At 36.7% G+C, this 25,079-nt stretch overlaps 2 protein-coding genes and 1 non-coding gene across 3 annotated transcripts; 2 read left to right on the forward strand and 1 right to left on the reverse strand.

Annotated features, from left to right (window-relative positions):
• The first annotated feature begins 1,725 nt into the window (after positions 1-1,725).
• LOC109000588 (dihydropyrimidinase-like) lies at positions 1,726-15,981 on the forward strand. Its single transcript, XM_018977518.2, has 13 exons — positions 1,726-1,990; positions 2,424-2,594; positions 7,200-7,251; positions 8,002-8,271; positions 8,403-8,614; positions 9,315-9,435; positions 13,803-13,890; positions 13,999-14,077; positions 14,687-14,774; positions 14,899-14,939; positions 15,043-15,095; positions 15,266-15,422; positions 15,579-15,981. The coding sequence occupies exons 1-13, from the start codon at positions 1,898-1,900 to the stop codon at positions 15,768-15,770; spliced, it is 1,617 nt and encodes a 538-aa protein (XP_018833063.2). The 5' UTR covers positions 1,726-1,897; the 3' UTR covers positions 15,771-15,981.
• On the reverse strand, positions 15,833-17,475 carry LOC109000593. The gene is made up of 3 exons (XM_018977526.2): positions 17,304-17,475; positions 16,565-16,765; positions 15,833-16,275 (listed from the first exon to the last, which is right to left on the reverse strand). The coding sequence occupies exons 1-3, from the start codon at positions 17,319-17,321 to the stop codon at positions 16,228-16,230; spliced, it is 267 nt and encodes an 88-aa protein (XP_018833071.1). The 5' UTR covers positions 17,322-17,475; the 3' UTR covers positions 15,833-16,227.
• A 7,391-nt stretch (positions 17,476-24,866) lies between these two features.
• TRNAK-UUU lies at positions 24,867-24,939 on the forward strand. Its single transcript has one exon. It is a non-coding gene; the product is annotated as a tRNA-Lys (tRNA).
• Positions 24,940-25,079: the final 140 nt, after the last annotated feature.

Genomic DNA, 25,079 nt, shown 5'->3' on the forward strand with positions numbered 1-25,079 from the left:
TTATTAAAAAAGAGTGAATTTTATTATTAAAAATGTAATTTTTTTTTTGTGGATCTTATATTTATTTATTTTAAAAAAAGACACACATTAAGATTATAAATATCATTTTTCATCCTATTATTCTATGGTTATTTGCTTCCCATCATATTTCTTCTATGAAGTTTTGGCTAAAATATCCAAAGTTTTGACTGAACTTATTTAAGTTGCATTCTTCAGATTGTTTTTTTTTTTTTTTCTGCATAAATGTGTAGCTTTTCGATTTTTTTTTCTCTTCTTGATTTTTTTTTCTAGTTTTAACCAAAAATATGAGTGGAACCTATATTTTTCTAAAAAAATATTAAACTAGTTTTATACTGAAAACCTTTTTCATAAATATAAGTATAAATTATTTTAAAATTTTAATTCTTTTTTGATTAAGAAAAACTTGAAGTTTTCATATTAGTGAACTGTCATGTATTTTCTTGATAAACGAAAAAAATTAACGAAAAAACTCATTTCTCACCTATAATACAATGAGTTATTCTCAAAAAAGAAATTGTACAAGATGTGAATCATGCATACCCTATAAAATAAGGGGTATTAGACCTAAAATTTCTTATTTATTTATCAATTCATTGTTTTGGATTTTATTTTATTTATAACATAATCAATAAAAACCATCAATCAAGATTCAAGATTATTAATAATGTAATCTCATCATTAATATAAAATGATTGTTATCGAAATTACAAATATCATTATTTTGTTTTAAACATTTTACACATATCATTCTTCTTATTGTTCACTACCTTCCACAAATGAATAAGATAATAAAGCCTCATCAATTATATATATAAATATATATATATATATATATATTTCAAATCTTTGAATATCTAATGACCTATCGGGATACAGAGGTGAGATACCATCTCATCTTATCTCATTTAATTTTAACTAATAATCTCACTACTATTTACAAATCATTTCAACTTATATCATCTCATCTTACTATCTGAACAGGCCCTAATCTATTCCTTTTATGTATCTCATTTAATATATTATAAAATTAAACTACACATTTTTTATTTTAATTATGATTGGGTGGAAGTATTACGTGTCCATATTTTAAGAGTGTTTAGTAATTATACTTGTTAACCAAATAATTATATTCTAAGATCTCTATAACACTATGTAATTATATAATTTAATTTAAAAGATAATTTTAAATTTTAAATTTTATAAATTAAATTATATTGAGTAATTCTACATACAACCGTGAAGTGCGTAACTGTCGCGTAATCGCTTTGAAAAAGAGTGGGGTCCACTATTAAAAAATTAATTTTTTTCATGTGGATCCTATGTTTGATTCATTTTTTTCAAAGCGATTGCGCGGCGGTTACGCAATTCACGGTTGTAAGTATATTTTTTCAATTATATTATATAGATCATGTGTGATAAGGAGACGAATAGCACGTCTCCTTTCTAACCATCATTAGTTCACAAAAAAAAAAAAAAAAACTAAAAAGAGGTAAAAACATAAAAATGTTAGGCAATATGAGTGTACAGCCTCATACACCTTGGAAGTTCCTGAATTTGAAAAGTACTTATAATATATATCATTTTCAAATTCATAGTATATATTATTTTTAAATGATGATTTTAGTTTTCTAAATTCTTTCATAAAAGTATTTTTTATTTAAAACGTAATTATATAAAGAATTGTGAAAAAAAAATGTCACATGTATATAACGTCCCACGTCACAACGTTATCAAAGAGAAAAAATCAAAGAACCGAAGAAGCCTCGTAGCAACCATGGCAGAGAATCTTTAATAAGATATACGAGCGTGCGATCCGAAGTTCCTGTTCTTCCCGATAGACAGTTGTAAAGCTCGGTCAGTCTCAAACTCATCAGTCATGGAGTCGAGTTGCATGTCCCAGATGCTCCTCCATCTATTTTCGCTCGCTCTTGTTCTCTCTACCTTCTTTTCGATTTCTGAGTCGAACCAGGTACCGACATCTTCAACTGTCGACTACCCAGTTGAAATTTTGTATCTACTTTTTCCCTTTACCATTTTATTTCTCGATATATCTTATTGTTGACTTCCTGTTTGGTTGCCGAGAAAACAAGGGAAAAGACAAACTTACTCTCTTTTGATCTTCTGACTTTGTGCAGTTTATTTGTTTTAACTTCTTTAAACTCTTGCTTATCAGTTACCATGAAAAAGAAAAGTTAAGTGAAGTACTTATCGAGTCAACTGTGGTTTATCTCATAAATAAAAAAAGAGTCGATTATGCCAGTTTACTTACATTGGATCAACTACTAGAATAAGAAAAGAATTCCAGAAATTTTCTAGATTCTGTTTTTTTTTTTTAAATGCCAAACTAGAGTATTAGTGTTTATATAAGAGGAAATGATTTTTTTTTTTTTCATTTGTTTCAGTTTTGTGATGCTGGTATTGGGTATGGTGAGTCGGCATGTGGAGTTTCGGCGTCAACGTCACCGTCAAAGATATTGATAAAGGGTGGAACTGTTGTGAATGCTCATGGAGAAGAGAAGGCTGATGTTTATGTGGGGAATGGGATCATAATTGCTGTGAAGCCTAATATCAAGGTTTTGTTTTTCTCCCTGTTATCTAGTGAATCCATTTTAGTATGTGTTTTTGAATTGGTAGAATTTGGCGATGATGCATGACATCTATATCTGTAGAAAATTTGAATATTCACGTGTGATATTTCTATTAGTACCAAATTCCTAAATTAAAGAGCATAAATGAGATCAACTCATTTCTGCTCCCCCACCCTCCTATAATGTATTATTTTCTCTATTTTGATATAAAAAACATTGAGCCCACTAGCATCATGGGTTTCATGTATAACTTACTACCAAGGTGATGGCAAGTAGAATGGAAATAGTGCTGCACCAGGGGATCTAGCTCTCAAAATTCATTTGTGATGAGAGGCAGATCTTGGATTCAGTAATTTTTGCTAATGAGTGTCTAGTTAGCGTTTTGATACTAGAGATTCAGGCATAATTTATGACGTATCATCATGTCTGCTGGCTTCATGTATAAGCTCGATCGTTTGGTTCCTGAGTACAAGTGGAGGATGAAGAAATCTTCTTGCATCACCGGAAAATTCTAAGACCTTTTGAATTGGTTTCAATTTGTTTCTTCAACATTTCGAACAATACCAGGAAGGGATCCTTTTTAACAATCCCATTCTTCCTCCTCAATCCACCACTCTTATTCTGATAATGGAGGCACTGAATTTGATGATTGCAAGAGCTGATGCCGCCGGGTGGTGGATATGGTTGTCTCACATTTTGATTTTGCAGCTGATCTATAATGTTTTGTGAGTTGACATTGAAAAGGCTGATAGTTTGTGGTGCTTCTGTCTTTCATGGTGTCTCTGCTTTTGGAGGTGAAATTGGGAAAGATTTAGTTAGCTTTTATTAAGTATGTGCAAGGAGTAGGGGAGCTTACAGTAACTATGTGCGCTAGGTAGATTTGTTCCTTATGTTATATCTGACTTGCATTTTTGGACTCTGCTCTGTGTGGAATATGTTAGCAACGACTAATAAATAATATCCCTCAAAATGACGCAATTCACTCTTGCCATGTAAACATTATTGAGATTTCCGACTTACTTTTTGATTATGCTCATGGTGTATGTGTTTGTTGGCTAAACAAACTAGATAATTCTTTGAAAAAATCCCTTTGTGGGGGAATTGAGTTTGAATACCAATCAATAGACTGGAAGATTGGTTGTTCCCTTCTTTGATTAAGGGCTTTTGGTCCTGGAAAACTTTGCACACATAACCAAGTCTCTCAGAGAAGCTGCTTTAGTGGTTCGAAATAGTAAGAAACACTCCTCGAGGGCATGTTGTGGCTTTGACATGTGGGAAAAAACTGTATTAATGGACTGATTATACAACGAGGCTCTATTAATTCTTTATGATGGCATTACGAGTGGCTAGGAAGTCCCTAAGACTCTTGTGTGAGATGTTAGGGATAGTAAGGGCTTGTTTGGAATAAGTTTCCATCCCAAAATTCTATTCTCATCTCATCCCATCTTCTTCCCAAATATCACTCAAAACACAAATACTTCCAAACTAATCATTACAACTTTTTCAAACTAATCATTACAACTTTTCCAAACTTTCAAATAAAAAATAAAAAACAATTCAACTTTTTCAAATCTCCAAACAAAAATAATATTAAAAAACTATATTCTAACAATATTTTAATTTTATAATATTTTTTATTCAACTTTTTCTCTCTCCTTTCCCAAAATCCCATAAAACATTTACTCAAACTATCTCACTATTATTCACAAACTATCTTACTACTATTCCCAAAATTCTCATCTCATCTCACTCCCCAAACTTGTCCTCAATCCATTTTTGTCATGATGTTTGGCATGGGGAGGCTCCTCATAAAGCAGCTTTTCTAGACATTTGACCTAGAATGGTATGGGATAGCAAGCTAAACTCTTCAAGTAACCTTTTTTTACTTTGTTTGCAGTACACATTTATGCCACAAGTGATGACAACATAGGCTGGAGAATCTTGTTTGAAGTTTGAGGTAGTATTACTGCTGGGTTTTAAGGATTTTGCCACAAATGATGACGACCTTCTTTTCTTGGGGTTATGGAAAAGTATCATTGTGTTGACATTCCCATAACTGGCTCTCTTTGCATGGATAGTTGCTTTCATGAAGATTCTTATTATGGAGAATCTAGATAAATGGAATAGACCATTGGTAATTGGTGTGTATGTAAGCACAATGAAGAGAGGATGGATCATCTTTTGCTAAATTATCATAATTGTCATCATGTTTTTTGTGAGGAGATTTGGTCTTGTACTTTCCGAGACGTTTTACATCTTCTAATGATGGTTGAGATACACGCTGTTGGAAATGGATTTTGAAAATGCTTGTAAGTTCTGAATTTTGAAATCAATTCTTTTGTGGCATCTTTGTTGGGATAAAAAGTTTTAAATATTTTTTACGGTTTTGAACTCCTTTGTATAGGCACAAGCTCGATGGCTACATTTAAATGTTTTCCTTCTCCCTTTTGTTTGCTTTGATTCGAATTGGTAGCCTAGATATTATTATATCTCCTCTCTCTCTCTCTCCTTCTCATATTCTAGGTTTACACTATTTTTCTTTATAAATGATATGTTACTTTTATGCACATACATATGTATGCACTAGTTTATGTATGGGATGCATTAGATCTTCTCTCTCTCTCTCTCTCCCCCTCCCTTCCTCCCTGTCCTTCTCATACTCTAGGTTTACACAATTTTCTCTTTATAAATGATATGTTACTTTTATGCACATACATATGTATGCACTCGTTTATGTATGGGATGCCTTAACGTTCAGTCCCACATTCGGTGAGAAATATGATAGTGTTTCGGGGATGCTAAATCCCCACATTGGTTTTTATTATGTAGAATTGGGTTTACAAGTGATTTCGGAGAGTTTTAACTATTGGAGTGTAACGCGAATGTGGCTAGCACATCTCTCTATTATGTAAAATGGTAGTATAATTGGTCTAGTAAGGCCATGTAGTGCTAAAGCACTGTAGCAAGATATGGATCTTGATGAGGATGTCAAGTATTTGAATGAAAGAGATTGTGACACTGCAGGTTGTGATTAAGTCCCACATTGGGTAGGAGGAATGTCATAGCATTGAGAGGGTGCTAAGTCTCATATTGATTATTTATTAGGTGGAAATAAGTAAGCAGCTTCTGCAAGCTTTAATTAACTTTGACTATTCGTTTTGGAGTATAATACAGATGTAGTTAGGACCTCCCTGGGTTGTGAAAATGTGTGTATTTATGTCTGTGCACATAAGTTTTATTGTCTGAATATAGAGTATAGGTTAATCATCTCAATGCTTTTATAAATCCATTTTGATGAGTAATGCTATTATAATTTCATTATTTTTCGTATAATTAATGTGATAGGTTTTGGAGTGCATAAATGTGCATACTTTTTTAGTGGAATACAAGCAAGGCAAGATGGTTATAAATTATTTTTTATGAAAAATAGATAATTATATATTATACGACCAACTACTTATTTTGGTATGAGGGTAACATCTAAGGGCACAATTTTTTGTTTTTTTTTCCCTGCCCCCCTTTGTACACAGAACTTGAGTCTGGTGATGACCTATTTGCTGAGTGGAAGATTTTTTTTTTTTTGATAAGTATATTATTAATGAATAGGCAAAGCCATGTTCAGTACAATGGATGCCCTAACAACGTAGGAGCAAAGGATACAAGGAAGTTATGGAAATCTTGACCATTAAAATTAACGGCTATAGCCCAAGTACAAAGAGTTCTAAAAAAGAAAGCTTTTAGTTCCTCCATCGACCTCTCTTTGTCCTCGAACGGCCGTTCATTGCGCTCCTGCCACACACACCACAAGATGCAAATAGGAAGCATTTTCCATACAGCCTTGATCTGTTGATTGCCTCTTAGATCTGTCCAACTAGCCAGCATCGCCACTACTGTCTCAGGCATGACCCAACCCAAGTCTAATCCACTAAATACCTCATTCCATAACCCTCGAGCTGCCTCACAGTGTAGTAGAAGATGATCTACAGATTCACCACAGTAATTGTTCTGCTGCTAAAACCTAAACATACTTTTATACATATATGACATTGGTTTAGGCTATTATTTTGATATCAACACAGTTTTAAATATATATTGGGTGCTAGTCATTGAAATTCATGGTAAATTAAGTTAAAAAGGTGGCTTAAATATTATGTGATAGACCCTGCACATAATTTCGGCCAGTCGTGCCTAGAATTTTGACAAATAGTACCACAATTCTAGAAGCACAATTTGGTCTAATACAAGATAATTTTTCATCCTTCATACTGCTGAAAACATCTACCAAAATTATCTTTTTCTTGCTCGCTGTAGCTCTAGGCTTCTAGCAGATTAAAGTTTCAAGCTACCATATGCTATGCAACTCATTGCTTTTACTGTTTACATTCACAAGCACACTGTTAAAATGGGATTTTATCCTATTTGTGTCACATTAGATAAATGTGCTTTCCCTTTTGGATTGTCCCAAATAGATAAAAGTTTCCAAAATGAAAGCATTTACTCATTTAGCTACCCATATTACCCTTTCATTGTTTCGGCTTGTTGTTTACTCTTCACGTGTTTAGGTTTGACCCCTTTAATTGCCTTTTGCAGGTTAACGATGAGGTTACCGTGCTTGACGCCACTGGGAAGTTTGTCATGCCCGGTTAGTTTTCATCTATAACTACAAGATAAGTGACCATCAGTTTCTTCACTCTCTTGACAATGGTAGTGGATAGCAAGGACTATATCGGGAATATTGGGAACACCTAAGTTGACTAACATATTAGTTCTTTCTTTATTCCATTTACATTTTCAGGATCAATCATGCATCCTGCAATCTAGATGGTGGAGATAGAATATTTCTTCTTTATAGCATTCAATGTGAACCTGATCGTTAAATATGAAATAGAAAATTTCATATCCTTTCTGTCCTAAGTTATGAAGTTGGATGAATAATATTGGGTATTGCATGTTTTTTGTGGGTCAGTGCCATGGCGAGTTCCTTCATATTGAGTTCCAGCCTTTCTTAACATGTTTTTACCTCAAATCTTAACCTCTTGATGTACCTGTCAGAGTACAGCCTAGTGTTCAACAGCCGGGCTTGGGATAAGCTGTTGACGCAGACACCTTAGGTTCAATTCCACACTTGAAATACCCCTGGCTTACCTGATACACTATTTTGGTGGGCTGGGTTACCCATTTTTGGTTTGCTCCCTTGGGGTGGGTCTGAAGGGTTCTGTCTTGGTAAGGTTCCATGTTATATAAAAAAATTATAACCTGTTCATGTGTGGGATTTCCAGTCCAGTTTATCAAAGTTTAACTACTTTGTCCATTTCTATTTCCAACATCGATTGGTATTAGGTAGATCTGATTCTCATTTATTCTCTACACCACATTTTTGTTACTCCAACAGGTGGCATTGATCCTCACACACACCTAGCTTTTGAGTTTATGAATACCGAGACAGTTGATGACTTCTTCAGTGGTCAGGCTGCAGCATTAGCTGGTGGAACAACAATGCACATTGACTTTGTTATACCGGTTAATGGGAGTTTAACAGCAGGATTTGAAGCCTATGCAAAAAAAGCAAAGAAGTCTTGCATGGATCATGGTTTTCACATGGCAATTACGAAATGGGATGAAGTTGTTGCAAAAGAAATGGAAATCATGGTGAAGGAGAAAGGTTGTTTTCAATATTTTTAGTTTTATTGAACAAAGTTTGTCTACCATTGAAATTTGGTTAACACTACTTTAGTTTCCTTTTCCACATCCAGTGAGTTTGTTTATGAGTTTATTATATATGCCAACATATAGGTATCAATTCCTTCAAGTTCTTCATGGCCTACAAGGGGGCACTTATGATTAATGATGAGCTTTTATTGGAAGGGTTTAAGAAGTGCAAATCCCTTGGTGCTTTAGCTATGGTTCATGCAGAAAATGGAGATGCTGTATATGAAGGCCAGAAAAGAATGATAGAACTTGGTATTACTGGTCCAGAGGGGCATACTCTTTCGAGACCTCCGTTGGTAATCTTTGGGATATATTTCCTAATGGAATTCCTTTTTCTGGCTATGCTATTCTTTATTATTGATTGCTGCATGTCCATGTGCGAAGCAGATCTGTGCATCGTGCAAAAATGGCTGAAATTGATTTTTTTTTTCACTCTTTTTTAAGCATATAACTTATTTTGCCTTTACCGATGGCAGCTGCCTGAACTATAACTTCAACTCTTGGCCAGGGCTTCATTATTTTTGTTGTTGACAACTAACAGCATATATTTAACAGTAAAGATATGTTTTTACTTGTTTTCTGGCTCAAAAAGACTGCAAATTTTGAACTTTTCATAGGTGAAGGGACTGATAGATGCCAAGTTTTCCTGCATTCTTGGTGCTCCAAATAATTTTCTTTAAGAATAAACTGCTTTTGGTTTATTGATCTGTGATAAATTTATATGCTTCTCACAGGATTAGTCAGTCGTTTTAACATCAGTACTAAGAACAGGGTAGCTGCTTGTACTTGCTTTCTGGTTCGGGTGCAAGTGCTAACCGACATTATTTTAAGACTTCTACCCTTTCAGTAAATGATATATTTCTGTCCTATTTGGTCAGATTAAGTACAGAAGAAGTAGATCTGTTAGTTTTATTGTAGTTGTTTCCTTATAAGTTCATTTCTTGAATATCTTCAAAGAAATGCCCCATCTATGATTTGACTTTAATGTCCATACAGCTGGAAGGAGAGGCAACTGCTCGAGCAATTCGTTTGGCAGGTTTTGTTAATACTCCTCTCTATGTAGTTCATGTAATGAGCATTGATGCTGTGGAAGAAATAGCTAGAGCTCGAAAAACAGGTCGAACTCTCTAATCTTTTAAATCTGTTTAATTTGTGCTTCGATTGAGTGTCATGTTATCTATGACCTATGTAATGTCTTGGCATTGTTTTTGTATTCTATTAAGGCACCTTATCATTTTATTTTATTTTTCATTTTACTTTATTGACCAGCATTTCATTGTATGGCTTTATTGCCACAATAAACCCACTCAATTTGTTGGCATTAAGATTTAAAAAAAGTTTGAAGACAGAAAGTCTCCTACCATTTATGATTACAATATAATAGAGAGGAAAAAAGAGTTTTCATCTTATAGTGGTTATTGATTTCCCATCACTTGTCTCTTTGACTTTCCTACACTCAACTCTTCTATCATTTTATTATTACTTTTTTCTTTTGATCAGTAAAAGTAAGTTTCATTAATATGAACGAGAATAGGCATAGCCCATGTATACAGAGAGTATACAATAGAAGACACCTAAGTACATTCTCAACACGCTAAATTAGAGACAAGAACTCATGTACACTATTTCCATTAAGAACAATGGCTGAAAACCATAGGAGTAAAGTGTGTATGAAAAAATTCTGAAGCTCTGCCATTGTGCGTTCCCTATCTTCAAAACACCGTGCATTCATTTCCATTCAAATATACCATATAATGCACAACGGGATCATCTTCCAAGCTACTGCTACCTGAGAACAACTTTGTAGACCCTTCCAACAAGCAAGCAGGTCAGCCACCTTTGCCGGCATAACCCACACGACATCTACTCTACTAAATATCCCGTTCCACAGCTCTCTCGTCACCTCACAATGCAATAATAGATGGTCCACTGATTCTCCATGTTTTTTGCACAAACAACACCAATTCATCACGATGAGGCCCCTCTTTCTTAAATTATCCATGGTTAGAATTTTTCCAAGTGCCGCCGTCCACACAAAAAAAGCAACTTTGGAAGGTACCCGAGACCTCCATATGCTTTTCCATGGGAAATGTACATTACCTTGTGTTGCCAGAATTTTATAATATGTCTTGACTGAGAACTTCTTGCTGCCCCTGCACCTCCATTGTAACCTATCACCCTGAGCTGGTAATCTTTTTGATGAGTATACCAAACTAAAAAATTCTGAAACGGTAGACAATTCCCAATCATGGTTATCCCGAGTGAATAAAATATTCCACTGATAAGAGCCTTGGGCAAACACAAGTAGATCCGCCACCGAAGCCTCCTTATTAGCTGCAATGTTATAGAGAGCTGGGAAAGCCCCCTCCAGAGAATGCTTTCCACACCAAACATCATGCCAAAACCTGATGCGAGTACCCTGTCCAACCACGAATCGAATATTATTTTCAAAGCATTGCCATCCCCCCTTATATATCTCCACAAGCCCACACCATACCCCCTTTCATTAGTGCACCAACCCCCCCAAGCACCACCATGTCTAGAATATACTACTTCCTTCCACAAAGACTCCCATTCCATATGGTACCTCTATGGCCATTTCCCCAATAGCGCTTTGTTGAAAGTCCTCAGATTGCGCACACCCAATCCTCCACTCGAAATTGGAGCGCAAACTTTATTCCAATTAACAAGATGGAATTTGGTTTCCTCCCCCAGACCACCCCACAAGAAAGCTCGGAATAACTTCTCGAGCCGATGTGCCACCCCCACATGCAACGGGAAGAGAGATAGGAAATAGGTTGGGAGGTTAGATAAAGTGCTAGTGATCAGTGTAAGTTGCCCTCCCTTCGATAGATACAATCGTTTCCACCCAGCCAGCCGTTTCTCCACTCTCTCAATAACCCCTTTCCAGATACCTCTAGCTTTGAAAGTGGCCCCCAAAGGAAGGCCCAAATATTTCATAGGCAAAGAAGACACTTCACACCCCAACATATCTGCTAGTAGACTAATATGAGGCACCACACCCACTGCCACCATCTCAGATTTGCCCAAGTTTACCTTAAGTCCCGTCACGGCCTCAAAGCACAACAAAAGTGCTAGTATAGTTTGAATTTGACCCACCTCTGCTTCACAAAAGAGAAGTGTATCATCTGCAATTAAAAGATGTGAGATCATGATAGAACCATAAGTACCATTGCCCATCGAAAAACCAGCTATAAAGCCACCATCTACAACTGCCTTCACCATCCTGCCAAGTGCCTCCATAACAATAACGAAAAGAAACGGAGACAGCGGATCCCCTTGCCGCAAGCCGCGAGAACTATTAAAGAAACCCGCTAGAGTACCATTAACTAGCACTGAGAAACGCAGAGTAGTTATGCAATATCGAATCCATGAAATTCACCTGTCTCCGAAACCACACCTCCCAAGTAAGTAAAGGAGAAAATCCCAATTCACATGATCATAGGCTTTCTCCATATCAAGCTTACATAGTATGCCTGATTTTCTCTCCTTCAACCTTTGATCCAAGCACTCATTGGCAATGAGAACTAAATCAAGTATTTGCCTCCCCTGAACGAAGGCATTTTGAGGCTCCGAAATAATTTGCTCCATTACCACACTTAACCGATTAGCCAGAACCTTCGAAAATTTTTTTGTAAATCCCACTCACAAGGCTAATAGGTCTGAAATCATAAACTTCCAGCACTCCCTATTTCTTTGGAACTAGAGCTATGAAGGTCGCATTCAAGCACTTCTCAAACTTTTGGAAAGCATGGAATTCAATAAAGACCCGCATTACATCATTTTTCATAGTCTCCCAACAATGTTGGAAAAACCCCATTGTAAAACCATTCGGCCCAGGTGCTTTGTCTTTGGCCATGCTGCTAATGACCTTATGCACCTCCTCTTCTTCAAAAGGTCTTTCCAAAACGCTCGCACTCTGCCTATCAATGGACTCGAAAGGCAAACCATCGAGCTTCGGTCTCCAACTGGTCGTCTTCGTGAGCAGGTTCTCATAGTAGCTCACAATATGGTTCTCTAAATCGGGAAGAGAGAACTTGATTAAGAGCCCTGGATTTTTGGGGCCACGATGTTTCCTCCATCAACAAAACCCTCTCCAATTCATTCACCACCACACTCTTCCTCAACAACGCCTCTTCTGAGGCATTTCCCCTCAACATCTGTTCCTCTAAGTCCTGAAGCTCCTCCAGTAAGGTTGTCTTCTGGTTGTCAATACTACCAAAAACTTTCAAGTTCCACCTCCTTAGATCTTGCTTTAAAGCCTTAAGCTTACGTGCAAAGATGAAGCTTGGGGTCCCAGAGAATTGATAAGAAGACCACCAGGCATGAACTTTCTCAGCAAAACCATCCACTGCTAACCACATATTCTCAAACTTGAAGTACTGGCAACCCCTATTCATGCCACCACAATCTAACAAAATAGGAAAATGATCCGACCAACATCGAGCCAACCTCTTTTGATATAACTCCAAATAGTGCTCTTCCCAAGAAGGAGAAACAAGAAACCTATCCAGTCTCGACCACCCCCTACCATTGGACCATGTGAACTCGCCCCCAGCCAGGGGAAGATCCATTAGATCCAAATCAAACATTAACTCATAGAACTCCTCCATAGCTATTGAGTGGCGAATGTTCCCTGTAGGTTTTGACTTATTGTTATTTACTACTTCGACTTCCTCGCCTCTTAACTATTCTACTTTAATTATTCTGGGGACATTGCATGGGTCACAACTAGTTGAACAGTAAAATTTCAACTTTACCTTTGAGTTTTGCCCCTTTTTTTTTTCAATTGTGGCTTCCATTTTGTCTTTATTGTAAGGAACCCCATAATCCTTACATATATGAAGTACCATGAGTGAAATATAGGAACCCAAACTGCCGAATCATGGATCCAGAAGATTGTATAGCTAAATATCTACAGAACCTGGGCCTCCGTCCTACCCACTAACCGTGTAAAAAATGGTGGGTGGAATGGAGTGGCTTTGTAGGAATCAGCTAGATTCAAACTGATGAGTCTGGAGAACCAGGCTTGCTTAGCTTATATAGCTAACTAAGCTCATAATGACTGGTCAAAGGAATTAATCCATTTATTGGGGGAGGGGGGCGCTTGTGGTAAGCTGCCTTGGATATGAGGAATTCCTAAAAAAGGGCAAAGTCGGGTATTTGATGAAGAACAAGCTGGGGAGCAATTTCTCCTTCTCCCCTCCCCTTATGATCTTTATGGGCCAAAAATGATTAGAGTTGGAAAAATGATAAATACACAAACATGGATATGTATATATACATGAAAACAAACGCACAGAGAAATATGATAAGTGAATTTGCAATCCTAGCTGGTTGATTAGGTTTGTGTGTGATCTTCAAGTTGTCAGCTTTCATGATTAAAACTCATGCATTTATGTTGATCTGTCTATGTTTTTTTTTTTTAAAAAAAATATTTACGATTTATTGTTCAAACTGCAGGTCAAAGGGTTATAGGAGAGCCAATTGCTGCTGGGTTAGCACTTGATGGTTCTAGGGTTTGGGATCCTGACTTCGTCACTGCTGCAAAGCAAGAGCCTGCACTACTTATCTTTTTTGGTTTTGTTTTACTTTGTCTTGTTCTGACCTTTTCTCTAATTTTGAACTATATAAAAATTATGATTTTTTCATGTCTCAGGTACGTTATGAGTCCCCCTCTTAGGGCATCTGGACATAACAAGGCCCTTCAAGCTGCCCTTTCGACTGGAGTTTTGCAGGTTTCTACCTCATCATTAGTTAACAGTGTAATTGTAACAGCTGGAACCTTAAAGGCATGAGATTTTTTTTTTTTAATCTCCAGGGGCTTATGATTGAGTATGATGTTCTAGAAAGGTTACCAGGAAGAAAAGGATGTTATTATTATCCATTACATGGGTTTAATAAACAATATTCTATAGATGTGTTCTCCAACATATTATCTTGTAGATATGTGCTACAAGTTACCCTCAGAGTCATACGAAATTAATTTCAACAGTCTTTCCTGAGAACCTCATCGTTAGAGAGCGCAGCATAATTGTAACAGCCTGAACCTTAGAGACATGAGAACGTTTTGATCTCCAGTAGTTATGATATAGTATGAGGTTCTAGACAGGTTGCCAGGAAGACATGGATGTTCTTATTATCCATTACATGGGTTTAATTAACAATTTTCTATGCATGCATTCTCCAACATCTTTTCTTGTAGCTATGTGCTACAGGTCAACTTTATATGCTCGGATTCGTATGAATTTCTTTCGATAGTCAGATTTCCTGAGACTTGACCTTTAATATATTGGTCTCATGGAGATCTTTGAATTTGTTTCTCAGGATACTTTTACATTTTGCAGCTTGTAGGAACCGATCATTGTTCCTTTAATTCTACACAGAAAGCACTAGGGATTGATGATTTCCGAAAAATTCCTAATGGTGTCAATGGTAATTACTAAAATTTGTCCCTGATATTCGTGGGTCATAAATATAGCTTGAGCAAATTATCTGTGGTCAATTCATGCTATTATACTCTCTAATACTTCTATATGTTGCAACTGGGAATCTATAGGTATTGAGGAGAGAATGCACCTTGTATGGGATATAATGGTGGTAAGCTGCAATAGATGTCTTACTCGTTCCCTCAAAAGAAAAAGCTTGATATGGATTTTGCCCTAGAAATCACTCTGTTTCTCAGATTCATGAATTCGTGCAGGAATCTGGCCAAATTTCTGTTACTGATTATGTTCGGGTAACAAGCACAGAATGGTATGCTATTACTCTTGGAGATAATTTTAAGATCTCTGTGAATTTTTCCCTAGTTTTGTGGGATTAAAAGAACCTGATAGAGAATATTATGTGTTTTACGATCTAATCCTCATTAGGCTGTCTGAGTAAGTCAAAATGATCTCACAGTCTGGACCCTGCTATCTTTTCAGTGCTAGAATCTTCAATATATATCCTAGAAAAGGAGCAATTCTTCCTGGATCTGATGCGGACATAATTATACTCAACCCAAACTCAAGCGTGGAAATATCTGCAGAGTCCCACCACTCTAGGTCAGATACAAACGTTTATGAGGGAAGGAAAGGAAAGGTAATCTCTTTATAGCTCTATTGTAGTTGATCTGTGGATGATAAATGAGTTACGGTTCAAAGTCCTCTCTCACTCTGAGATTATGCACATTCATATATCCTTCTGAAATATGTGACTTTATGTTAGGTCTTAAAAGTTCACATTATGTTCTCTCAGGGAAAGGTTGAAGTGACAATTGCTGGAGGAAGAATTGTTTGGGAAAATGATGAACTGAAGGTTGTTCCTGGTTCTGGAAAGTATGTAGAACTGCCACCATTCGGTTCTCTGTTCAATGGAATTGACAAGCTAGATGCTATGTATTTATCTTCCCTCCAAGCTCCGGTAAAGCGATTTAAATCCGCAGCTTAAACTGCAGTTACTATTACTGCTACTCTACTAGGTTCACCTGGAGGGAAAATAATAGCCTTGGCTTTGTATAGAAGAGAAATAAATGAGACCAGGCTAATGTCATCACCGCTTGGTATGAAATGTATATGAAGTTTTCTATGGATGTAAATTAATGGAACTCTAATATGACTGTATTTTTCTAATTATGTTACAATCTGATTTCACTCCCTTATTTTGCCAAGTCTGCGGTGCTAAAAGCTGTAGAACCCAGAAGTTTAGATAGTAAATAGCATACATAGAACACTTGAAAGGATACAGAATCTTCTGGCCAAGAAAAAAAGAAAGAAAGAAAGATTACAGAAGCTTTGATTGCTTATGCTTCAATTGACGAACATTTGCCATCCATAAATTTACAAGCCAGAATTCAAAATTTAGTGCAATGGTGCAAGATGATTGACAATTGAGTGCATTGAGTAAATCAAGGCCTAATGCAGCAATTGATGTAGGTCAGAATCTTCTTTTTCCTCTGCATGGGAAGAGACAGAATGATTAGAAAGAAGAAAGTGAGGATTGGATTATCACCATTCTTCCTCCTTCCATGAGAATTTACTCGATGGAAACTTGTATATATGATTGCTTTTGATGGCATACTATACCCTGAAATGATCCATGTGCGTTGACCAAGGGGATATGGATCAAAACAAGGCATGGCATTTGCCCAAAGTGAGAAGAACACATTCCATCCTAAAATGATAGCTAAATAATTTAAGACAGACAATTATAACAAACATTTTATAACTGAAATGAAGGCTCACCATTATTTGATCATCTTGATGATGAACAGGGTTGATGAGCTCCCTTTCGGTACCGATACTGTTGCGCTTGAAGTCCGTCAAGTCTGTCTTCTTCTGCTTACGATTGGCTCGAGCTCGAGAAAATACCACAGAATAGTCAGTAGCTCCTGGGGCCGTATGATCCCAGCCTCCAAATTGAGGAACAGACATCCAACCATTTTTCTGTAAATGTAGTACAATATCCAACTAGTCAATACATATCATCATCTAAGAAACTCACACGACTAACAAAATATCAATGAGCATCACATTTGCATGGTAATTACAACGAAGTTTCTTCTTTAGAAAGCAATTTATATGACATCTTGAGATTGCATTGGTCAATATCCCCTTGGTCAACGCACATTGATCAATACAAGCTCAAGAACTGTTTTCTTTTCCACCTCCATTCTTTATGATAATCAAAAGATCCTGATCCTTTAATGAGTGAGTATAAAGGCAAAAATGGTGCAATAGTTTCTAGCTAAGATGGGGAAGAAGCTCTTTCCCCAAAAACTACCAACCCTATTCAATAATCCGGCCGGCCTAAAAGATCATCAAAAGAAAATGATTGTTGAAAATAAGCAATCGGGCATTGAATTTTTCGAACCCTTTTTCCTCACTTGTTGGGTGATTTAGCAGAGATGGTTAATCTTCCATCACCCCCACTGACCCTTTTACTCAAGAAAAAAACAAAAAATTCTGAGGTTTTTGAGAGTACCTCATTGGGATGATTCATGGTGGAGGCTTAGAGGTGAGGCCGATGGGGTTTGCCTAAGAAGTTGTAATCTTTTCCCATTACCATTTTCACCATATATAGTAATCCGAGAACTAACCGAAAGTTGCTGGCATGGTTTAATTGGACTATTGAAAAGACAATGTGATTTCTAACCATTTACGTGCGTTCTGCATGCATGGTGACAAGAACAGATCAGTTCACGTAATTTTAGTCAGAAAACATGCATCGATAGGTACGAAATGTGAGAGAGGGAGAGATTTTAGGCCAAAAAATATGGCCGTCCAAAGGACTGAAAGTGAAATCTGTTAGAGATTTGGGTTTCAGTTGATTCAATTAGAAAATGTATTGAAAAGGACATTAGAAAAATAAAAACTATTTTCTTTTTTTTTCTTAAACTAACTACCACACCATTACATGCAATGACTATGAACATGATATACTTACAATCTTTTACACAAATATTCTGTTTTAAATTATGAGTAATTTCGTAAAATAGTTTATATATAAAAGTAGTATCGATTTATAAAAATATTCTCAATTTAAAATATAGTTATATAAATAGTTGTAAAAAGAATTATACGTGTATCATTCCCCCTCCTATACGGTTGAGTTGTCATGATCCTCGCGCCATGTCCCGGCCTACTCTTATTTGTGTCCCTTGTCTCAATCATACAAGCGAGTGTGTAGATTTGATATTAGCCTAGACTTTAAGCACGCTTTTGAACTCTTACTTAAACCTAATTTCTAAGCCCGTTGAGTCCAATTCTTACCGATAATTGTGATATTGTTAGGGTTTCTAAATCGGAAATCCACATGTTAGGGTTTTACATAATCCAAATTATTAATTGTGAAATTAGGTTTTCTAGAGAATCTAAACATAGAGAAAGCTAAAATCAAAATACAAAACAAAAGGGAAAGGAAACAGACCAAATTACTAATGCTGCAAAGGAACCCATCAATAACGACATGAATCAATCAAACGTTGAATATTTAACTAGTTCATTAACATGTTGAATCAATTTTTGAACTTAAAAAAAAAAAAAAAAAGAGTTGGGTTAAATATGAGAGAGAAAACAAAGAAGGGGGAAGGAAATAATGTCTTTTAAGAGTAAGTTTATTTTATTTAAAATCTTATGTATAATAAGTTAATAACATCATTTGATCATGCCTATAATGTATAACGTTATTTAATGTTATTTATAACATCAAAGAGCAGGCAAATGCATGGCAGTTAATTATCATTTTGGGGCAAACAAAGAGCAGATCTCTGATCATTCATTTATATGGCTATTAACAACAAATCATGAGAGTTAGAAGAACCAAAACGTAAACCCTCAAAAACTTAAAAAAAAAAAAACCCCATGTTTAACAAAAAATAGCAGATCTAGAAAAATAACTGTATATACTCTATACCCACATAAGATTTGTTCAAAGGCATTGCTCATAGATCGAGAGAGAAGAGAGACTTACCAAAGTGATAGCGAAGAGAGACTTACCGATCGAAAGTTCGGCCAGTGGCGATAGATAGAGAGAGAGACAACATCAAAACTTGAAGGAGAAGGCTAGGGTTTCATGGATCGAGGGGGAGAGCAGAGAGAGAGGAGAGCAGAGAGATAAGATTAATGAAGGGTCAATATTATCATTTCAAATCACACCGGTGGGCGCTTAGAGTTAGGCTCAGTTATTTTTTTATTAAAACCGGGTACCAGGGTTAAAATCCGGTACCCGGGTGTAATACCATAACCGGCCTGGGTTGGGTCAGTTAGTGGTGATGCTGGTTCTGGATCGAAACCCAGTTGAACTGGGCCGGATAAAAACTCAGCCTAGATGAATAGTTTTAGGTATTGGGCACGTGCCTCTCAAGTCTCCTCCCACTAGTAGAAACAAAAAAAAGGACAAAACAAAATGTCTTTACATGTAAGATCGAAATAGTTTCAATAACAAAGGTAGTTTGTCCATCCTCGTTCAGGCATTTTATCAAACACTCAAAAATAAGCTTACTTGCTACATGAGGGTTCGAGAAAGTACAAATACAGGATGAAATTCATTCTCTATCATGTTATTATTATTTAGGAAAATGAACCTTTAAAAAATGTAACTCGTAAGATAAAAGGCAATAAGGAGGAAAGAGTTAGGCTTAGTATGGATGGTGACAAGGTAGATAAGAGGAGGGCACTGACTAATCAAAGAAGAAAAAGAAATTTCTTTAAAGAAGTGGAAAATGAAAGTAGTATATCTTTTGCTGGTTTTAAGAAGGTGGAAGAAACTTTTAGAGGGTTTTTTGGCAAGCTGTTTCAAACTATAAAATCAAGTCCAGATGACATTGAAAGATGTCTTGTGGGCATCAATAAGGGGGTAACTATAGAGATGAATGAAAGGTTGTCAAGAAGGTTCAGATCAGTAGAAGTGGAAGAAGCAGTGAAACAAATGGCTCCATTAAAAGCCCTTGGACCAGATGGATTTGGTCCTTGTTTCTATCAAAATCACTAGGGCGTAGTGGCTGAAGAAATGAGTAGAGCTGCACTAGATATTTTGAATGGTAACCCTATTAATCGATGCCTCAATTATACCTATATAGCCTTGATCCCAAAAATTGAATCCCCCAAAAAAGTTACTGAATACAGACCCATAAGTTTGATAATAGGGCGTAGTGGCTGAAGAAGTGTAATGCAATATACAAAATAGTTTCTAAAGTAATTACAAATAGGTTCAAATATGTTTTAGCTGAGATAATCTCCCATTCTCAAAGTGCTCTCCTACTTGGTAGAATGATAAATGACAATGTCATGGTGGCCTATGAGTTATTGCACTCAATGAAGAGCATAAAGAAAGGGAAAGTAGGAAGTATGGCCATGAAGTTAGACATGTCTAAGGCCAATGATCATGTGGAGTTGGATTTTTTGAGGCTGGGTTGACTAAACTTGGGTTCTGTGACCAGTGGGTAGAGTTGGTGATGAAATGTGTAAAATCTGTCTCATACTTAGTTTTGATAAATGGGGTACCTGGCCATAAGTTTTGGCCTTCAAGAGGATTGAGAAAAGGTGACCCACTGTCACCTTATCTGTTCATTGTCTGTGCTGAGAGAGTGAGTAGTTTGATGGATTTTTATCAGAAGAGTAAGCTTACAAGAGGGGTGCAAGTGGCTCAAGGGGGAACTAGTATCAATCATCTGATTGTATCTTATTTGGAAGAGCAAAAATTGAAGAATGGAGGAAAATCCAAGAAGTATTGCTTGTATTTGAGAAGTCCTCTAGACAGGTCCTTAACAAAGACAAAACTTCTGTGTTTTTCAGCAACAATACTCAATTGTCAATTAAGCAGGCCATAAAGGAAGCTGATAATTCTTTTGTCTGTGACACCTCTGAAAAATATCTTGGACTTCCTGCTATGGTAGGGAGATCAAGGTTTAATACTTTTAGAAACCTTAAAGAGAAGATCTGGTAGAAAATGTCTAGTTGAAAAAATAATATCTTGTCTCAAGCTGGGAAAGAAGTGCTCATTAAGGCAGTGTTGCAATCCATCCCAACTTACACTATGAGGGTTTTTAAACTCCCAAATAAATTGTGCAAGGAGATCATTGTAATGCTCTCTAAATTTTGGTGGGGAGATAGCAGGAAGGGAGATGGATGGTGTGGAGGAAATGAGAGAATATGAGTATGCAGAAAGGGAGAGGGGGAATGTGATTCAGAGATTTAGAGAGTTTTAATGTTGCACTCCTTGCTAAACAAGGGTGAAGGATATTCAAATACCCTCTTTCTTTGGCAGCAATGTTACTTAAAGAAAAATATTTCAGACAAGGAAGTTTTTTGGATGTTAAGTTGGGCACTCATTCTTCTCTGGTTTGGAAGAGCATATGGTCTACTAGGGACCTCTTGAAAGAAGGGTTAAGGCGGAAAGTGGGAGATGGAAATGAGATAAATATATGGGGATCAAAATGGATCCATTTCATATGCTGTATAGTCCCTAGTGACCATGTTGCAGAATGAGGCCAAACTTGAAGAATTGATTGTCAGTCAAGAGGAAGAGTGGGATGAAATAAAAATCAGAGCCATCTTTTTTGTTAAAGAAGTTGAACAGATCCTTAGCTTGCCTTTGAGCAGAGGTAGAGCAAAGGACAAGATCTTTTGGGGACCAGCTAGCTAAGAAGGGTTTGTTTACGGTTAGAAGTGCTTACTTTTTGCAATTGGAGTTAAAAGAGAGAAGCAAATGAGAGAGCACATCAGAGAGGAAAGTAGATAACAGATGGAGGAGCATATGGGACCTTGAGGTGCCAGTCATGACAAAGCTATTTTTATGGAAAGCTGCAAATAACTTGCTGCCAACAAAAGAGAATTTGTACAAGAGGAAGGTGACAGTGGATAAAAGATGCCCTATGTGTGATGCAGAAGAAGAATCTTTCATACATGTGTTGTGGGAGTGCCCTGCAGCAAATGACTTATGGGTATGGATGCAAGTTATGTCAAGAAATGGACTAGATTAGAAATGGACTTCCTGAAACTATGTGATCAACTCAAGAGCAGACTAAACAAAATCAGCTAGAAGAGATGGCGATGATGTTAAGAAAAGTCTGGCTTAGGAGAAATGAATGGATTTTTGAAAAGAGATTGTGTTGCCCCAGAAACTCCTTCATTGCTACAAGGGCAGCTTTACAAGAGTACCATGAATCTCAGATCCAAGTTCATCAAGGAAGGCAAAATGGTGCATGACAGAGTAATTCAATGCAGCAGTTGATGGCTTAGGAAAAACGAGCAAGGGGTTTTGTTAAGGTTAATTTTGATGCCTCTTTAGATGTAAAAAGAAAGAAAATGAGGATTGAGGTTATGATAAGGGATGAAGAAGGAGAGGCTTTGGTGGCTATGTGTGATCATAAGACTAATGTGGGGACTGTAGTAGTTGCAAAAAGTTTTGCCTTGAGGAAAGCAATGGAATTGTACTCAGACCTCAACATTCAGAATGCCATTTTTGAGGGTGATGCAAAGGGAGTGATTGAGGCTGTACATAGTGAAGATGAAGCCATATTTTATTTTAGTTCAATCATTGAAGATGTTAAGTTTCATTTCAAAATTAGGACAGATTGCTTTTTACAATTTGCTATTTGAGAAAAGAATATGATAGCTCATACTTCAACAAAAAAAGCTTTAGAGATAGGGGAAGAACAAGTTTGGATAGAAGAGGTCCCAAACTTCATTGTGGGATGCCTGTTTGGTGATACAAACTGTAACACGTAAAGATCAATGGAAAGTTTGAGGTTATTTTAAAAAAAAAATATAAGGGGGAAAGAGGGGGAGAAAATGGGCTTCGAGCAGCATTAATGCGCTGGGTTATTGGACGGCTTGAGTTGGGCGTACAGGCAACAATACTCAATTATCAATTAAGTAGGCCATAAAGGAAGCTGATAATTCTTTTGTTTGTGACACCTATGAAAAATATCTTGGACTTCCTGCTTTGGTAGGGAGATCAAGGTTTAACACTTTTAGAAACCTTAAAGAGAAGATCTGGCGGAAAATGTCTAGTTGAAAAAATAATTTCTTGTCTCAAGCTGGGAAAGAAGTGCTCATTAAGGCAGTATTGCAGTCCATCCCAACTTATACTATGATGGTCTTTAAACTCCCAAATAAATTGTGCAAGGAGATCAATGTAATGCTCTCTAAATTCTGGTGGGGGAAACAATAGGATGGGAGAGGGATGGTGTGGAGCAAATGAGAGAATATGAGTATGTAGAAAGGGAGAGGGGGGATGTGATTCAGGGATTTAGAGAGTTTTAATGTTGCACTCCTTGCTAAACAAGGGTGAAGGATATTCAAATACCCTCTTTCATTGGCTGCAGTGTTACTTAAAGAAAAATATTTCAGACATGGAAGGTTTTTGGATGTTAAGTTGGGCACCCATTTTTCTCTGGTCTGGAGGAGCATGTGGTCTACTAGGGACCTCTTGAAAGAAGGGTTAAGGTGGAAAGTGGGGGATGGAAATGAGAAAAATATATGAGGATCAAAATGGACCCATTTCATATGCTGTACAGTCCCCAGTGACCATGTTGCAAAATGAGGCCAAACTTGAAGAATTGATTGTCAGTCAGAAGGAAGAGTGGGATGAAACAAAAATCAGAGCCATCTTTTTTGTTAAAGAAGTTGAACAGATCCTTAGCTTGCCTTTGAGCAGAGGTAGAGCAAAGGACAAGATTTCTTGGGGACCAGCTAGTTAAGAAGGGTTTGTTTATGGTTAGAAGTGTTTACTTTTTTCACTTGGAGTTAAAAGAGAGAAATAAAGCAGAGAGCTCATCAGAGAGGAAAGTAGATGACAGATGGAGGAGCATATGTGACCTTGAGGTGCCAGGCATGACAAGGCTATTTTTATGGAAAGTTACAAATAACTTGCAACCAACAAAAGAGAATTTGTACAAGAGGAAGGTGACAATGGATAAAAGATACCCTATGTGTGATGCAGAAGAAGAATCTCTCACACATGTGTTGTGGGAGTGCTCTGCAACAAATGACTTATAGGGCATGGATGCAAGTTATGTCAAGAAATGGACTAGATCAGAAATAAACTTCTTGGAACTATGGAAGCAACTCAGGAGCAGTCTAAAGAAAATCAGCTGGAAGATATGGTGATGATGTTAAGAAAAGTCTGGCTTAGGAGAAATGAATGAATTTTTGAAAAGAGATTGTGTTGCCCTAGAAACTCCTTCATTGCTACAAGGGTAGCTCTACAAGAGTACCATGAATCTCAGATTCAAGTTCATCAAGGGAGACAGAATAGTGCACAACAGAGTAATTCAATGCTGCAGTTGGTGGCTTGGGAAAAACAACAAGGGGTTTTGTTAAGGTTAATTGTGATGCCTCTTTAGATGTAAAAAAGAAGAGAATGAGGATTGAGATTATAATAAGGGATGAAGAAGGAGAGACTTTGGTGGTTGTAGCAGTTGCAGAAAGTTTTGCCTTGAGGAAAGCAATGGAACTATACTCAGATCTCAACATTCAAAATGCCATTTTTGAGGGTGATGCAAAGGGAGTGATCGAGGCTGTACATAGTGAAGATGAAGTTGTATTTGATTTTAGTTCTATCATTGAAGATGTTAAGTTTCATTTCAGAATTAGGACAAATTGGTTTTTACAATTTGCTATTAGAAAAAAGAATATGATAGCTCATACTTCAACAAAAAAAGCTTTAGAGATTGGGGAAGAACAAGTTTGGATAGAAGAGGTCCCAAACTTCACTGTGGGATGCCTATTTGGTGATACAAACTGTACTACGTAAAGGTAAATGGAAAGTTTATGAGGTTATTTTTCAAAAAAAAAAAGGAGGAAAGGGGGGGAGAAAATGGGCTTCGAGCAACATTAAGGGGCTGGGTTATTGGACGGCTTGAGTTTGGCGTACAGGCACCGAATGTAGTAAATCATGGATATTTTCTTTGGCATTATTGTAGCAAACCGAAGCTGGGCTTTTTTCGGCCCGATGATAATACAGACAAGTGGGAGACAATGGGAGGCTCTTTTTTTTTTTGTTTAAAGTAATATAAGTATATTGAAACTTTATGAATGTATAGCCGTCTTAGCTCAGTCGGTAGAGCGCATGGCTTTTAACCATGTGGTCGTGGGTTCGAATCCCACAGACGGCGAGTTCACTCTTTTTAAAGTTAGTCTCTGCAATTGCTTGGACGCAAGTCTAATAAATCAAAACTAACTATCAGAGACCCAAAACCTGTTTTTTTTTTACAAGCTAATTAATGGTACATCTAAAAAAACTAATGTATTATTT

The sequence above is a fragment of the Juglans regia genome, chromosome 14 (genome assembly GCF_001411555.2).
Source record: "Juglans regia cultivar Chandler chromosome 14, Walnut 2.0, whole genome shotgun sequence".
Taxonomy (NCBI): domain Eukaryota; kingdom Viridiplantae; phylum Streptophyta; class Magnoliopsida; order Fagales; family Juglandaceae; genus Juglans; species Juglans regia.

Excerpts from the sequence above, each read along its gene's own strand:
- LOC109000588 (XM_018977518.2), top strand. The coding sequence starts at position 1,898 with ATGGAGTCGAGTTGCATGTCCCAGATGCTCCTCCATCTATTTTCGCTC. Across the intron at positions 7,252-8,001 it reads TGGGAAGTTTGTCATGCCCG|GTGGCATTGATCCTCACACA; the intron begins GTTAGTTTTCAT and ends TTACTCCAACAG. Across the intron at positions 8,272-8,402 it reads AATCATGGTGAAGGAGAAAG|GTATCAATTCCTTCAAGTTC; the intron begins GTTGTTTTCAAT and ends GCCAACATATAG.
- LOC109000593 (XM_018977526.2), bottom strand. Across the intron at positions 16,276-16,564 it reads ATCAAGATGATCAAATAATG|AGGAAAAAGAAGATTCTGAC; the intron begins GTGAGCCTTCAT and ends CTTCCCATGCAG.